Genomic DNA, 17838 nt, shown 5'->3' with positions numbered 1-17838 from the left:
TAATTCCTCCCCGATTTTTTTTACAGGGCTTTTGTTATCCGGAGGAGCATATTCGTCAGGAGTAGCCCCCAGCGCGCCAACGCCGGCTCGGCAGATTCCACACACCCTTTTATTTTCCCGCCTTTGTCCTTTTTTAAATAATAAAATAAAATACATTAACAGATGTGAAAAGCGGCGCAAATCAGACAATTAGGGCGGTGGGATATATATATATGTTTTTTTGTTTTTTTTTTTTTTTTGGGGGGGGGGGGGAATGCTGCGGGAACGGTGACGAAACTGCCGTGGAAAGCCTCGGCGGCCGGAGCCGCTGAGGGGCAATGGCGGCGGCCGGGGCTGAGGGGAGAGAGGGAAGCGGTGGCTGAATCCTGAGGGGCTGAGGGGCCACCGTGCTGATGTCCCCTCACGGGCTGCTGCTGGCTTCGGGGCCCGGGTTGGGGTCGTTAAGATGGAATCGGGGCGCTTGGCTGCCGGGCAGAGGGGAGAGAGGGCGCCTTAGGGGAAGGCGGGCTGGGTTTGTGAGGGGTCCCCTCAGGAGGGCAGGGAGGGGGGTTTGTGCGGGGCCATGTCTGAGGAGGCTCTGCTGGAGGAGGACATTTGGGAGTACAGGTCCGTCAGGAAGCGCAAGCGACAGAGCGCTTCGGAGAGGCCCTCGGCTCCTCTGCGGAAAGTAACCGAGGGCAGAGGCAGGCTGAAGAGGAGAAATGGAAATAAAAGAAAATCGGTGGGGAAAAATGGTGATCTTCAGGAAAGCGAGCCAACATCACGGCCAAACGAGGATCCAGAGGCGAGTAAAGATGACAGCAGCCTGCTCTCCCAGGAGAGCGCGGGCAGCCAGGCAGAGCACGGCACACAGAGCGCGAGGCCGGTGCACGACGGGCACTGTCCCAGCTGCCAGATGCCCTTCACCTTGCTGCGAGTCCAGACGCCTCGGTGGCACGTTGCCGAGTGTTTGGACACCCCAGGAGCCACTGAAAAAGGTAGGAGTAGGGTAAGAGACAAGGTCTTCAGGAAGCAGCATTAAAGCTTTGGTTTTCATACGTGGTTCAAAACGCGAGATGGTAGTTGGTATGATTTTCAGAAAGTTGTTGCTGATCATCTATGACATTTTCTTATCAAATTTTCAGCTCTTCATGAAGAATGTGGAAATCTGATATGAAAATTTCAGAATCTAATCTCAAAATTTTGTGATAGAGATTCGTGATGGTTTAGCAAATCCCACTTTTCACTGGCTTGAAGAAATCGAAGGTGAATATTTACCAGCTTAAAATACTGGAATTCCTTTCAATCATTCAGTCAGTGTTCACCAAAAACCTCCTTCAGCTGAGACTTCTCTACTTGTAACACTGAATTTCCTGAAGTATAAATGTTATCCTATATCCATGTTGGTATGGGTATCAACAATAAATGTGTGATTTGTGCGGTTCTCTGAGGACAGCTGTAATCAGAAATCAGTCTATTAGGTTAATTTGCTTGAAACATTAGCCCCGGGTCAAGTATGCTTTAGAAAATTTATCCAGAATTATACATGAATATTCCTATATTACAAGGTAACACCGTTTGGTTCACAGTTCTGTTCAAGAGGAATAGAGATGGAACCATTCCCATGACTAGTTCCATGTGAGGAAATACAATGTTTATAAATAACTGCAACTTACCTTTTCATATCTTTTTTACTTTCCTTGAAGTTTCTTCAGAACAGTGAAATCTGAGCCCTTATTCCTGATGTTGGCAGCGGTTTTAACTTGAGGCAGATGTGTTAACACCTGATTTCCACCTCTTCCTCCCATAATTAATGGATGAAAAATACTGATTGATTTGCATCTGTCTTTAAATTCTTAAAAGTTAGGCTACCAAACTCAACAAAAATTGCTTTGGGAACAGCCATGTTGTTTTTTTTTGCTGGCAAATGGATCCTGAATACTTTTAGGACATAAGTAAATACATGACAATTTTCAAATTTAATATGTAACCTAGCAGACAATTTTAAATGCAGTTTCAGTTTGATTCAGAACCTAGGCTTGGTTTGTTTTGAAACATGTCTTGGCCTTTTCTGGTGCTGTTACTCTGAGATCATTGCCTGCGCATGACACAATTCAAAACCAGAAGCCATGTAACTACGTTAGCACAGTACTGAAACAGGATGCTGTGCTCTTCTTGTTAGAAGGGTGAATGAATTCAGCCTTAATGCTGTGTTAGTGTCAGCCTTTCAGTTTTAGGTTGGAAACACTCTCATTCTGGCCTCGTCTCTGGAAGATGTGGCAGGTTGAAAATTACTTTTTACTTGTGCCTTCTCTCCTCCAATAGCTGCATTTATAAGAAACAACTAAGTTGTATGCCATGTGTTTTTTATTTTAACGATTATGCCAATAATATATGCAAACATATTAACAGAATTTCTCTTTAAACTGTTTTCATAGAGTGTCCTGATGGCTTACTCTGCACTTCTACCATTCCATCCCACTACAAGCGCTATAGTCATTTCCTACTTGCAGCGAGCAGGGCAGGAGAATATCTGGTAAGCTCTTCGGCACACGCTTTGGAGGGGAAGTCCACATGCTCTACTGCTGCAAAGTCTGGTTGTTTCCCAAGTCATTCAGAAGAAATTTCACAGAATGAGAAACAATCCAATAATGTAAAAAACATCCTAAAATATGAGTGTGCATCAACGGTACAGAGCTCACCACAAAAGAAGACTCTAAATATAACCAGTGAAAGTACTTCCTCTTTTGCACATGCTCAAAACTCTCAACAAACGTTTCAGTTCACACAAACCACAGATAATAGTTGTAAATTTGAATTTTATGACTTTGCGTCCTCTCAAGAAAGTGTTACAGGAGAGGATCTGAGTAGTCAAAAAGATACAAATCAGCCAAGTCTACTACAGTCAAAAGTGGACTTCAGTGACTGTGAAATTTCTTACTCTCCACTGAGTACTTGTGAGGAAAGTGAAGAGGAAACTGACGAAGAGGAGAAAAAAGCAAAAATATCACAAAATGAATTATTCAAAGGCCAGAACTTTGAAGATACAGAATCTGATTCTGTGGAGGTCAAAAAATGCAATGGACTTCTTTTACAGCAGAAGCATCAGTACAAGCATATTGAACAGGGAAATTTTGTATTAAAAAAACAACACTGTGAGGAAGCAAATACATGGAACTGTCAACATTATAGCGGAATAGCTGCTTCTCAGAGTCACGTGAGCAGCAACTTCTGTAATTCAGCATGTGTAGGTAATCAGCATCATCAAGAGGCCCTAGTGGCAGACTCCTCTTTTCCTTTTAGTTGTGAATTATTTGAGGAGGAGGTTCAACAGCCAGGATTGATTTCCTCAGCTGCTGATGCAGGTAACGCAGATTTGAAAGGTAGTGGTGCTTGTGCTTTGGATTCTGTGTGCGTGGGTCTTACAGGTACGCCACTGGTGGCAGTCGGGGAAGGTGCTGGCTCTCCTCTGTCACAAAAAAGTAAGGTTAGGAGGGACCCAAGTAACGGTTTAACTGATCCAGGTAAAATGGCTGCTAGTGCAATTGAAAAAGCTGCTCACCAGGAGAGTTCGCAGTCGGTAGTGAAGAAAGAAGAAAAGCTTAATGCAGCTGATGTATGCTTTCCTAGCCCCGTCTCTAAAACAGTGTCATCTCATCCTTTAGCAAGTGTGAATGCCAAATCCAGTTCTGCCAAAGAACTCAAACAAATGGACATTGGTGTTTTCTTTGGGTTAAAACCCAAAGTAAAAGAGGAAAGTAAGAGAGAGGTGTGTTTGAGTGAGGAAAAGCAGACACCAAGTTCAGGAACTCCCAATGGAAAGAGGCCCAGACAGCAAAAAAGGAAAGCTGAGAGAGAGGTGTGTTTGAGCGAGGAAAAGCAGACACCAAATTCAGGAACTCCCAATGGAAAGAGGCCCAGACAGCAAAAAAGGAAAGCTGAGGGATCTGTGGAGGACATAGAAGGAGCTGAAGAAAGTTCAAATAAAAATGGAGAGCTGGCAGATGTAACTTCTGGTGGCCGCAGAAAGTGGAGAAAAAAATTTAGAGAATTACCTGCTACAGGTGAAGGAGCAAGAAAAAAACAGTGCCCTTTCTACAAGAAAATACCAGGTGAGAGATAATTACTTCTTTCTGTAGTGATTAACCAATTTGGGTTGGTGTATTGTGTTTTTCCCTAATGTAAGCTTTCAGCGTGTTCGCTCCCCATAGTCATTTAGTGTTGCAGTCTGTAACGAATTTTCCTTCTTCCATCCCAGTCAATGAAGTCTAGTTTGGGTGCAGATAACCAGAAGAAAGTGGTGGTAGAACCAGAGTCAGCAATAGCCTCATCAGTAAAGCACACTGACATAGTCATCTCAGGAAAATGATTTCAGGGACAGACTTTTGCATGTGTTTGACAGAATAAGAAACATGAGGAGTATTTAAAGATTGATACACATTCTTATTTTTTTGGATATATCCCTTATTAATATGTACTTATTTTAATTCCCAAATTTAATCTACGTTATTTCATTTGCCAGTGAAAATAGGGCAGTCAATAACAATTATTTCCTTACAGTAAGTTAAAAAAAAAAATTCGTTTTGTATATGAAGCTCACAAATAGTAGAAATACGAAGTGCTACAAGTATATAAGCAAAGAAATTAAAACCAAGCAAAAAAATTAGCTCAGAAAAACAGACAGGAGTCCCTCAGTCTTTTCAAGCTAAATACAGAATAATGCATCAGGAACTTTAAAAAACAAACAAACAAAACTTCACATACTCTCAGTTCTGTTTACCACCAAAGGATTTAGTCTTAATAAGATATCTGAGGAAGCCAAATAGAAATACATCAGTGATTCCGAGTGCCAAGTTGCTGCTTGAGGATTGATCTACAAGTGCGTGTGAGGTTACACCCGTATCTTGGGTTCTGTGGGCTGAGAGCATTTCCCATATGTAATAAATGTGAGAAGCAGAGTTCTGTGCTTACAGTGAAATTCTAAAGTTGCTTTGCTATTATCTATATTATTTGGTGTTCTCAGCTTTATTACTATACTTCAAGTGTATTTGACTGTGTTTTATATGTTGCTAATGATACTTATCTATCCCCATGGCCTAATATAACTCAGCCTCCCTGATGTTTCGAGTGTGGTACCTCTCAAACAGTTTTTTGTTTGTTTGTATTGTATTGTTTTGGTTTGGTTTGGTTTCAATTAGCAGACCACTATATTTCTTTGGACTTGCAAACACTTGAGGTTTGATCCTCCAGTGAGTAGAAGTATTTCTAGCCCTATTGGAAGATCTGGGAAATTTGCATAACAGACAGTGAAAAATATTTGAGTGCCACCAAATACAGTAGTTCTGTGCAGTATTTGGTGGTTTTACAAAAGTGTAACCCAATGTGCAAGGACCATCTGTCATACATATACACTTAAAAAATTAGATTTGCAGAGAAGAGAGCTGTCTTTATGCAACACCTTTATGCAAACAGCACCTCACTGAGAACGTGGAATAGCTGCAAGTCGGTCAAGTTTCATCTCAACAAATTTTTTTGAAGACCCCAGATCGCTTATTTGGTAACTAGTAACTTGGTAGCATGTTTTAGGAGGAATATTAACCATAGAGTAATTGAAAAATTACAGTTTGATGACAAAATGCGTTTTTTTTGTTTTTTTTTTTTTTTAAGCTGTCATTCTCCATTTTATCTTGTGTTAAGATGCTGGTATTAGATTTTAATTCACATGAACTTTCAAAAATAATAGCTGAATGCAGATAGATGTTTCCTGTTTGCTTTGCCATCTGTGTAGGATGGCAGCTGAACAACAGATATATGGAAGGCCTTTGAACATATTTGCACTTGGACGCTTTGCTAAATCTTTGTTTTAATGAGATAAAATCTTTTTTGTGACTGTTGACTCATACAAAACATGCTCATCCTTAAATCGTCCCTAAAACTTTATATAGAGTGTAACTGTTCTCCCTTTTCAATTTGGAAGAAATAAATAAAAAAGAATAACATTAAAAATCTAACTAGAAACTTGTTCTGAACTATGCATGTTTACTGACGAGGTTCTTCTGCCTTTTTCCTTCTGCTGTAGGAACTGGTTTTACAGTTGATGCTTTCCAGTATGGAGAAATTGAAGGCTGCACAGCCTATTTCCTCACTCATTTTCACTCTGATCACTATTGCGGGTTGACAAAAAACTTCATGTTTCCAATCTACTGTAACAAGGTAAGGGCTTTCAAGATTAGTGGATGTTATCCAACTATTTGCAACTCTATTTGCTTCTACAGTGGTGAAAATAAATAGAGGACCAGAAGTTCCATTGTTGGGGCAATTAGGCATGGTGGATATTTATAGGGGAACGTGGGATCCCCTTGCAAGAAAGCTTTGGGGTGACCTCATTGCAGCTTTTCAGTGCTTAAAGGGAGCTTATAAAAAAGATGGAGAGTGACTTTTTCAGTCAGATAATGACAGGACAAGGGGGAATGGTTTTAAGCTAAAAGACGGGAGATGTGAATTAGAGGTTAGGAGCAAATTCTTTGCTCAGAGAGATGTGAGGCACTGGCATGGGCTGCCCAGAGAAGCTGTGGAGGTGCTGGAGGCCAGGATGGATGGGGCCTTGACCAACCTGATCTAGTGGGTGGCATCCCTGTCCGTGGCAGGGAGGTTGGAACTAGGTCATCTTTAAGGTCCCTTCCAACCCAAACCATTTTGTGATTCTTGCCTAGTCAATCTGTAACAGATGTTTGCTGTGTTGTTCCTCCGTGTTGGCCTCCTCTTGGATTCCAACCCATAACGTGCTGACAGGCTTTCAAAAGTTTGTTTTTTTTTTTAAGACAGCTTTTCTTCAGTTTGCTTTTTGAGAGGTGAAATGCTACTGAAAGGCTTGATCACATGCAGGATCTCATAGTTTCTCTCAAAGCCAGGCTGTCTGGCTTTGAGAGCTTTTGTTTCTAAAATAAACAAAGGCTTTTTTTAGATTCTGTTCCTATTCCACATTAAATCCTTTTCTTGTTACAGATAACTGGCAATCTGGTGAAGAGCAAACTTCGAGTCAAAGAGCAGTATGTCCATGTGCTGCCGATGGACACGGAATGTGTTGTGAATGGCATCAAAGTGGTGTTGCTCGATGCCAACCAGTACGTATCACTCCATTGGTTGGATAGAATATTAAAGATAGCTGTACAGAGGCAGTTTTTATTTCTGTAGTTCTTAGGTTTTAGTGCATCTGAAAAAACAAGGGTAGAAATTCTTCAGATACCTGACGTGACTTAGTAATGTGTATTTTCACTTCACAAGAGCATTAGGCATGTAGAAACCTAAATGTATAGCAAGTAGTTAGCTTTTGGAATAGGTGAGTTGTTTTTTAAAATCAAACATAGGCTTTTTTGATAACTCTACCTTATTTTTATTTTTGCTTGCAATGAGTCCATTAGTGTTAACCACACATAGCTCCTTAATTTTTACACTTCTGAGAGCTTGGGATTTTCCAGTGGTCTGGACACTTCAGTTTTTGTTTTCTAGCTGGGAACATCCTAGAACTGGTTATCAGATCTGTTAGGTTTCAGCTGAAGATAGTGAGATCTTCAGATAAAGAAAAATGTGTTCCTTTGGATCCTGAGAGAGACAAAACCTAGCCAACATTTTTAAAATTGAATGATAAAGAAAAGCCTGTTGAAATCTGGAGGAGAAAAAAAATATCTACTGGATTTGGTGATAAAGGGTGAGATCTTTGCCCAGCATTGCACTGTCAGTGTGTGGTAATGCTGGATTTAGGGTTCAGTAGCTGCTGGATTCCAGCCTCGTGCTCTTGCCATTCTGACTCTTGGTACCTTATTTGGCTATGGGCTTGAAGAGAAGTCCTTTTCCTAAACTATATATTGACACACAGCACTGTGTCACAGCTGGTTTGAATATTACTTATCTTAGGCTTTGTTTATAGTTGGAGAGATAAGATTCCATGAAGTCCTTTGAGAACCCTTTCTGGGAATGAAGGAAGCCTTGTTTCTTATGTAATTTGGACACTTTTCATTTTTCCTGTTTGCCTCCTTGATCCCCTGCCTTCAATTTAAAAGGCATGTAAACCTTAGGTACAAAGTTCAACTTCTTGGAGAGTTTACCAATTCTGTCATTTTAGCTCTGATTCATGCCAGTTTTCCTGGTTTCTGAGATTTCATTTACCCTTTGCAGATGATTCATGTCCAAAATAGTCCCAGTCTGGTTTTCCAGTCTGCACTTGCCCTTCAGACAGCTTTGGTGAGGAACTGCAGAAGGCGCAGTGGATGCATTGTGGCCAACACAAGAGTTGTATTTGTAACCACTGAATTCTGGATGTTGGATGATGTTTAAAACCTGCAAATAGAGTTTAAAAGGAAATGCTTCAGTAAGTCCTACAGGAATGAAGATACATCTGAAATAATAATGTTTCCCCCAAATAAGAATGCTGCTGCTTTTTGGTGTGCTGTTTCTTCTTTAAATCAAGTCTAATAGAATCTCAGAAGTTGCAACTGAGGCAGCATCTTTGTTGTACCTAGAAGAAAGAACATCCCAAAAAGGAAATAATGCTTGATTACTTTATTTTTGGTAATTTTTCTTCTTTCTGTCTCAGCTGAGAACTCAAGGCTACTTTGAGGCAATAAGGATAGCTTTAGGATTCCTTATAAAACAAGAATTTCTAGCTAACTTAGTCAGCATAGTAGCCGTGATTTTAAAATGCTGTTCTGCATCCTTTCATGCCACTGATAATACACTGATAAACAGTGGTTTATCTCTTGTCTTAAGGCACTATAACTATATAGAAACTAACATCGTTTGCATGGTGTTTTCTTGTTTTTTGTTTTTCCTTTCCAGTTGTCCAGGTGCAACAATGATCCTTTTTTGTCTGCCCAGTGGAACTGCTATCCTGCACACAGGAGACTTCAGGGCAGATCCTTCTATGCAGCGCTACCCTGCTTTGCTTGGTCAAAAAGTCCACACCCTTTACCTTGATACCACGTAAGCTGCATTTAACATATATTTTTTCCATATAATCCTCTTTTCACTTTAGTAAAACTTTATGTGAACCACATAAATGTAAGTATAAATGACCTTACTGTTTTAACACTTGTTAGCTAGTGTTACACAGACTTCGGAAAAATATCTGATTTTATATATGTCTGCCTTGTTCATCTCCTATGCTGTTACGTGAGAGATTAAAAGTAGGTGTTGGAAAAGATAGTCAAGTATTTGTTGAGATGACCATCTTATTTATACATGGTATTAAGTTCTGGGTTGCAAAATTTGTACATTAAGTGTTTAACTCTAAAAGTAGAAGATTGTGCAACGTTGCTTTTATGAGTATTCAGCTATATTATGAAAGGGGTCGGGGGAAGAGAGAATTCAGAGAGTGAAAGAATGCCAAATGGTTGTCACTTATCCAGGTTTTCATTAGACCTTTCTGTGACTCATGTATATAAAATTGTTTTTCTGTATATGATGACTAATGCCCAGCTGCAGTCTTTCATTTCTCTTCCATATGTTTCTGTGAATGAATAATGCTTTATGTTATGGTTTGTGTGCATGAGGAAAAATAGACATAAGGATGTAATTAGTACGTGCTGCAAATATCTAGCTTGAAAGAGCACTTGGTATTTATAGAGGAAAAAAAGCTACAGAATTGAGTGGCAGTGTCAGACAAGTGAATGGTTGTAGGGTTGTAGAGAGAAGACTGATATACTGAGTGTAAATTTTATTCCAATAATTTTATCTGAACACTTCAGTGGTTTCTAATAGATTTTAAGTAGACTGAAGTTATATTTCAGAATAACATCTTTGTCATTACTTTGTGTAAGTGTGCATGCAAGTTGGAGGTCCTTCTTGATGAATTCAGATTTTTTCCATTTAATGTAATGAACTGGTGTCTTGTTTCCATGCCCCAGGTACTGTAGTCCTGAATACACTTTTCCTTCTCAACAAGAAGTTATCCAGTTTGCTGTCAATACTGCCTTTGAGACAGTGACTTTAAACCCGCGTACTCTAGTTGTCTGTGGCACTTATTCCATTGGAAAAGAAAAAGTTTTTTTAGGTATGTAAAAAACCTGTAACTGATCAAATAACTAAATGTCTAAATCAGTGTTAATGACTTTTTCTTGAAAAACATAAATGGTCCCTTAGTCTTAATAATCAGATGTTGCATTAAGAAATCAAACAGATTTAATAATCGTACTGCTAGTTCTTTATTTTTCTCATCAGTAAGTTTAAACTTTTTGATAGAAGTATTTTTTTGCCATTTTTACAGCCACCACCCCCCACACACATACGCAGAATACATATTTGGATACCACATGAATAAACCTGTTCAATTGATTGTGGTGAGAAAAGGGCTAAAGACAACTTAAAAGCATAAATGACATTTTCAGTTTTAATAATTTTATTCTGTCAAGAGAGCACGGGGATGTAGTTATTCTTCAACTTCTATTATTGCTAACAGTTTTTCCTTCCAGGTTTACATTATGCATTTTCATGAATACATATAGTAATCAGTTTTAATGAAATCTGTTTTAACACAGCATTCCCCAAACCAAAACACATCTTTTCTGTCTTAATGAAAATCTTGTATGCTATGCTTCACTCAGTTACAGTGTTAGAAAACAAATTGATTGCCCAGATGTATACCCTGGAGCAGGCAGCTGTGTACCATTTGTGATTTGAGTATATTTGAAGTCATCAATACAAGAATTTCACACTGAAATTTAGTTTATTTACATTGTTTGTAGCATATTCCAAAAACTAAGTGTTTCTGGCTTATTTGAAATAAATAACAATTCACCCCACTAACATTTTACCAAAGAAATATGACTTAGAACTTATCAAAGTGCTTCTATTCTCCTTCTCTTTCCAGTTGTCATACTAAATAATGGTACTAAAAAATCTGGTTTTTGTGTGTTTTTTTTGTTTGTTTGTTTGTTTTTTTTAAACAGCCATTACAGATCTTAATTTTAGGATATGAAATACCATTCATCTTGTTGAATATGGATTTTTTTTTTTCAATATTAAAAATAATTGTAGAATCATAGAGTATCCTGAGTTTGAAGGGACCCACAAGGATCATCAGCTCCAACTCCTGGGTCTGCATGAGACCACCCAGAAAATCAGACCCTATGTCTGAGAGCGTTGTCCAAACACTGCTTGACCTCCATCCATCAATCTCAGTGCAATGCCCACTGCCCTGGGGAGCCTGTCCCAGTGCCCGAGCACCCTCTGGGTGCAGAACCTTTCCCTAAACCCCACCCCGACCCTCCCCTGTCCCAGCTCCATGCCGTTCCCTCGGGTCCTGTCGCTGTCCCCAGAGAGCAGAGCTCAGCGCCTGCCCCTCCGCTCCCCTCGTGAGGGAGCTGCCATGAGGCATCCCCTCAGCCTGCTCTGCTCTGGGCTGGGCAAACCAAGGGACCTCAGCTGCTCTTCACACATCTTGCCCTTTACGCCCTTCTCCATCTCTGTAACCCTCCTTTGGGCACTCCCTTTATGTCCTTTCTATACTGTGGTGCCTAAACCTGCACACACCACTTGCAGTGATAATCCAGTACAGTAACTAGGAATGTCTCCAAAACAAGTAACAAAATACCTCTTACTTTATATTTTTTTCTGTGTGTTTGGTTGTTTACTTTTTTTTTCCCTATTAATCCTAAAGCAATTGCTGAAGTTCTGGGCTCGAAAGCAAGCATGTCCCGTGATAAATACAAAACGCTGCAGTGCTTGGAGTCAGCAGCTGTTAATTCCCTCATCAGTGTGGACTGGGCTGGTACTTTGCTTCACATTCTTCCCATGATGCAAATTACTTTTAAGGTAAGTTCTGAAAATATACTCTGTTAGTTAACTTGCTAGCTAATCTTACTGTTCCTCCTAGCCAGTGTTGTTTGGTGCTTTTTACCCTCTTGTCAGATCATATTCATTTAGTAGAGTTTTGACATACTGCAATACATTGAAAATGAAATGCAATTAAGCATTAATAAATGTCTCCAAACGTGATGCACGGGAAGTGTAACTTCAGTACAGTGCTTGTACAAGATAAGGTAAGGTTTGTTCAAAGGCTGGCTCTTTGCAGGCCTTTTTGAAGTAGGTTTATGTAATGACTGCAGGATCTATCCTATTAGCAATTAATATGTTTTGACATTGAGTCCCTGTTTTGAGCCTGTCTTTTACTTTGTGTGATGTAGGAGAAGACCAGAAGGATTTTCTGGCTGAGACTTCCTCTGTTTTGAGGCAGCCCACGAGAATTTCCGAATTTCAGCCTAGGGTTCTCCATGTTCATCTCTCAGGTCAATTTCCTTGGATTTACAATCATTCTTTCATCTGTTAAAAGAAAATGCTTTCTGCTCTGGTGCTGAAGAATGTGAATATGGATACTTGGGGATACACATGGGAATACAGATACTGGAAAATCAGCGAAAAGCCCTCCATAAACAAATGCACTCAGTAAATGAATTGAAGGACACTTCATACATACACGTGCTTTGGTTTTTCCACATGCAGGAATCTTCTTTTATTTGTAGCAAAAGCAAGTAAAGCAGTTTTTGTTTAAGACATTATTTCTTCTTAGATGACTTTAAATACACATTTCAGTCAAGAGATTTGAGACAGTAGGATTTTCTTGTTGAAAGTTTTTGTGGGGATTTCTTAGTTAGGAAAGGTGACAAATCCCTGGGGGGAAAAGGTGTTTCTAAGTAGTCCACAAAATACAGAATGACAATAAGGCAAAGCAGCAGGCTCTAGTTTAAAGGTAACCTGAAAGACAGAGAAACAGTGGTCACTTAGGCCTTACAAACTTGGATTTCTTTTTCTGCTTTAGTGCAGGCCTGCTGTGCCATCCCAAGCAAATTCTTCAGAGCAAGATGGTATTTAGCTGCAGACCCAGTCAAGGTCAGAGTTGACCTAAAAAGGAGAAAAGGAGATGGTGTGATTTGGACAGGAGCTCCAGGAAAAAGAACTCAGTGTTTCAGTATTCTAAGTTCTATAATCTTTTCGGTGGTGAGACAGGAAATGAGTGATGGGAATATACATGGATATTTTTTTAACGTGTTGTCTTAATAAATAGTGCTATATGTTAGTTTCTTCTGCAGCTTTTTGGCTTGTTACACAATTCTGCTGCTGCATCCCAGTGTGTGCGGCGTACTCACATAGTTGGACTTTTTTGGGCAGAGGGCGTGATTATACCACAAGGATGTCTTACGCAGCGTTACTTCTCAGGGTGAGGCAGTTGTATCGTGTGCAGGGGCTTATCTCTGAGTGGGGATTCTGGACAAATCGGCAGCATGCCAGAAGTGATGCCTGGACCCTGCAAAGGGCCGGGAAGGGCTAAAGGCACAGAGGTTCAGAGGACAGAGATGGGGGGCCTGGGGTACCAGCTATGGTCCTCTGCACTGGGACTTTCGCTTCATTTGTGAAGTTGTTTGAATTTGGTCTCACTCTCTTGTTAATAAGTTTGTGTTCACGTGAAGAAGGCAGCCGAGTGGTCTTCCAGAGGCTAAGCTGATGAGGCCAGTAACTAGGTGTGAATGCCCTGGTGAAATGTAGTATCAATAAAATGTGAGAATGATAAGTGCTTAAAGATGAGTTCCCATCGCCTTTCATCTTATTTCTGTTCCAGTAGCATCAGTAAACATGAACTCAATATTTTAAGGATAAATTAGCTGATCAAGTACTGCTGATTTCAGCAACACTAGATAACAGCCTGTCATGGCGATTGAAGGAGGCTGATTTAGCAGTAAAATGTATTTTCCATTTTAAAAGGATGAAGGTTTAGGATAGTGTTAGCCAAAGAAATAAAAGAAGAGATTGGAATGTGTATTTAAAGTGAATGTGTTATGAGCAAACACTGTAGTCATTTGTTTTGTGGAAAGAGGCTGTCTTTTCTACAGTGCTTGTGTGTTTCTCTTGAAACAAAAACAACATTTTATAAGTCAAAAGTTGGGACTTCTGCCACTTGAATATAGAGTGGAAGATTTCCAGAGGACTGGGGTCTTCAGGTCCATGCACCTCCTTCACATTGCTTGGCTCTGTAATGTCATTCACTGAAAATTGAGGGGAGATGTTGAGAAGTATCTGTGATTGAAATGCACAAATTGTTTTTGATGGGATTGAAATTGCATCCTTAGTGTGAATGTAGCACACTTGATTTATAACAAAAATTGAGAACAAATTAGCACTGGTTACTATCATAATCGTTGTGTTTGAAGTACTGGATCTCAGTCAGGCAAGGGGAGGCAATACAGTTTTTGTGAATTGTTGCCTTAAGCCCTGTCAGTCTTCTTAAATGAAGTGTGAAGAAGCAGGCTGCTGCAGTTATATTTGTAATCTAGTGAAGATTGGACTTCTGCAGTGCATTAAGAGCCGTGGAGGCTGGCCCTGATTCCTGCTGCAAGCGTGTTGTAGTAGGGTTTTTTGTAAGTCTTTCACGTGCCCAGATTGATGGGTTCTGTGTGTTGCTACTGGGTATGGTACTGAAGGTGCTGCTAAATGCAGCAGTGTCGCAGGCAGCTTTCCACTTCCCTCTGTAATGATTTTCAAGTGTCTGGCAGGGTGGTTAGTGGTTAGCGTTCTGTCACAGCCTCCCCATCTCCACCCCCCTCTCCTTTTTTATTCAGCAGTGTTTCTTTTTTGTATTCCTCTTCCTGCTGCTGCTGTGAAGTTTATGATTTTGAGTTCTAAAATCTCATAAGTCTTTCAAATGAAGAATATGCCTTTAAGGTTTTATACAGGACACATGAAATTGATTTTCTGCTTTTGGTTTGAAATAATACTGACTTCACTTTATCCAGGAATAGGATTGTACATTCCTTATACTTCTCTCTCATCTTGTTCCTGATCCTAGCTTAAACAACATCGAAGGCTAACTTAGCCAACTTGGAAACTATTTAAATTTCAATTTATTTTATTTTATTTTTTTCTTAAGAGTGAAGAGATGAGAGCTAGTTTCCTTCCTACCATGACTGGAGACATGATAAAGCACAGTTAGTTGTCAGAGCAATACTCTACTTGTGCACTGGCTTGCTGTAATTTTTTGGGTAGTTTACTTAATCTTTGAGTGCTTCTGGAAACAAACAGATAGCAAGATGTCAGTGGTACTTTAAATTAACCAGATGATTTTGCACTGAAGCTGGCTTTTACTTTCTTTTATCAGAACTCAGCTGCAAGAGTGCTGACCTCCAGCTGAGCGAAGGAAATGAATAGCTTGGGGGCAAGATATACAAGATGTAATTATGCCTCATGTGTTCTGATTTGTAATGCGTAGCTATTAATATGCGCTTATTCAGATGAAGCAGTTGAGATCCTAACGTACAAGGTGTTCTGCAAATTTAAATATTTATCATTATTAATTTGAAGGCAGGTGGTATTTAAAAGAAAAAAGTTCTTATTCATGAAAAAATAAAATTTAGTCTGAGGTGTCTCCATCATAAAATCTCCAATATTTAGACAAAAGAGGCATTTAATGGGACTCGGTATGTGCTATATTCTTTTAACAGGGCTTGCAAGACCACTTAAATAAGTTTTCTGAGAATTTTGATCAAGTTCTGGCTTTCAAACCTACTGGATGGACCTACTCTGATTCATGCCTTTCTCTGCTGGATATCAAGCCTCAGACGAGAGGAAGGATCACCATTTATGGTATAAGTGTGGTAACGATTCAGTGCATCTGGTTGTGTGAATGATTTTCTTATTTTTTGTTCTGGAAACTCCAACTGTTCTTTATAACTAATGTTTTTTTCTGATAAATTGTTGAGAAACTGAACAGATGGATCTCTCCAGGAGAAGAGTAATCGAGGACACTGTAAATGTAGATTTTTATGTACATTTTGCTCATGTCCTCCTCTTGCAAACAAAGGTTCTTATACGGTATTGCAGAAACTTCAAGGATGAAATCTTGGTCCTAGTGATGCTGGTGGCAGTGCAGTTCCAGAGCCAAGATTATTTCATTCCATACCATACCTCACTCCTACAGTGGAGAGACTGGGGATCTTCTTCTCCCTCTCATTTCTTATCAGTGGATGGAGTTGAATCTCTTAAAAACTTTAAGGTTCATTTAATTGAATGTTAAATACAGCTCATTTTGCACAGATGATTGATTTGGTAACATAATGCAAGGTAACTTTACCAGAAATGAAATCTGGATTTTTCCTTTTACCTTAGCTATATGATTTAAATCTCCAGTTTGATTTTTTTTATTTTTTTTTTTTTTTTAATAATTCGAGTTCTTCTGAGCTAAAAGTTTGCAAAAGTATTTTGGCAAGAAGTTAAGTGGACTGACAGATCTCTCTGATTTGCTTTATTTCAGGTATTCCTTATAGTGAACACAGCAGTTACCTGGAAATGAAGCGTTTTGTTCAATGGTTGAAGCCACAGAAAATCATCCCCACTGTAAATGTTGGTGACTGGAGAGCCAGAAGCTTGATGGAAAAGCATTTTAGAGACTGGATGACTGAGGGCAGTGGACATAAATAACTATAAATAACATATATGTATGTCTCAAAAGAGGTAGGCTGAAGGGGAAACAGAGTTCTGTGAAATTGTGTTTAATTTCTCCTTTTTCCTTGGATCTCTGTTTGGGAAGGACTATGCTGCTATTCTTCTGAGAGAGATGGATTTGGAGTGGGGGGGAAAGAGCACCTTTTTTTCTGATGAAATATTAAGTTATGGGAAAATGAATTAGTAACTTGTTTGCAAATGCATGTTTCAGGTTATTCAAATTAACTTCTTTTTCCCATTCTTTTCCTCAGATTTTGGAGATGCCTACATGTACAATGCTGGGAGTGAAACCACCTCCAGGTTCATCATTTTGGAAAATAATTTATTGTAATAAATACATACTTAGAAGAATGAATTTTATAAAAGATATTGCTACCTACATTCTACTCAAGACTTTCTATGTTTTTGCTTTTTTAAATAAAGAACCTCCATGAAGCCTGTGTGTTCTTTCTAAGAGCAAAGTACGTTTCTTTTCAGTACTGTAGTTGCTAATCTGAGAAAACCCTTTAATGCTTTCCATAAATGTTCCATATATGTTGCTTGTGTTGCCCTTGTAGTGCAAACTCTCAACACATGGTCAAAGCACAGAAGTGCTTCCTCTTCCTGTAGTACAGAGCTTCTGGGTTTGCAGGGTTGTATGTACAGGTTTGTCACTTGAATTCTGGAAAAACAAGAAAGGCAAATAGCAGTGCTGCCAACAGAAAACTGAGTTTCACTTTGCGTTTTCCTCCTGATTCCTGACAGGTTCTTGGTGCTGCTTTTTCTGTATCTACTTAGTATTTTTTATACTGAAGTTGCATGCAGGCACACTAGTATAATTTTAAGCACTAATATAAAAATAATGCCAAAGTTTCAGGACTTAAGAATTTGGATGATGCATAAAGAACTATCCTTCAACTCCCTGGAATGGCTAATCTGGAATTTTCAATGCCTTTTTTTTGTCAGGAAAATGTTTATTTAATGATCAGTGTAAGTATAAACAGATCCGTGTCTTTGAATGATGAGCTCTGTACTGTGATATCACTTTTTATCTTCTCGGAGAAATAACCATGCAACACTGACAGAAAAATATTCTTACACTGATTCACAGTTCTGTCAGTACGTTCACTGAAATACGACATTGTTAAATGGTTCTGCTTAAATAAGGCAATTAAAGGCATCTGAAGTTTTTATCCTACATAATGCATTATGCTTGCTCCCCTTATCACAAGGACTGTTCACTATCTTGGATTTGGCATACCCATTTCTACAATTCCACTCCCTCTTGGAGTAGGTGTGTTAAAAAATTATCTGTTAAAAATCTTGCAGCTACTGAGCCTGAATTACTGTCTTGTGTACAAGTAGGAGCAAATTTGAGGGTACAGCTTGGCAGGT

At 39.3% G+C, this 17838-nt stretch overlaps 1 protein-coding gene across 2 annotated transcripts; it reads left to right on the top strand.

Annotated features, from left to right (window-relative positions):
* Positions 1-550: 550 nt before the first annotated feature.
* Positions 551-16899, top strand: DCLRE1A (DNA cross-link repair 1A). Of its 2 annotated transcripts, XM_032191521.1 has the most exons (11): positions 551-977; positions 2418-3822; positions 3913-4091; positions 6059-6192; positions 6985-7103; positions 8815-8958; positions 9882-10027; positions 11633-11787; positions 15465-15606; positions 16274-16473; positions 16716-16899. In XM_032191521.1, exons 1-10 carry the CDS (start codon positions 563-565, stop codon positions 16438-16440), a joined length of 3006 nt encoding a protein of 1001 aa, XP_032047412.1. In that variant the 5' UTR covers positions 551-562; the 3' UTR covers positions 16441-16473; positions 16716-16899. The 2 variants fall into 2 exon arrangements, with proteins under 2 accessions (XP_032047412.1, XP_032047411.1); XM_032191520.1 differs by having other exon boundaries at positions 2418-4091.
* The last annotated feature ends 939 nt before the right edge of the window (positions 16900-17838 follow it).

Source organism: Aythya fuligula, chromosome 7 (assembly GCF_009819795.1).
Source record: "Aythya fuligula isolate bAytFul2 chromosome 7, bAytFul2.pri, whole genome shotgun sequence".
Taxonomy (NCBI): Eukaryota; Metazoa; Chordata; class Aves; order Anseriformes; family Anatidae; genus Aythya; species Aythya fuligula.
This window is presented reverse-complemented; position numbering and strand designations above follow the sequence as displayed.

Bases quoted from the DNA above. Each gene is read 5' to 3' on its own strand.
- DCLRE1A (XM_032191520.1), top strand. From the start codon at position 563: ATGTCTGAGGAGGCTCTGCTGGAGGAGGACATTTGGGAGTACAGGTCC. The intron at 978-2,417 runs GTAGGAGTAGGG...CTGTTTTCATAG, and splicing joins CCCAGGAGCCACTGAAAAAG to AGTGTCCTGATGGCTTACTC. The intron at 6,193-6,984 runs GTAAGGGCTTTC...TTCTTGTTACAG, and splicing joins TTCCAATCTACTGTAACAAG to ATAACTGGCAATCTGGTGAA.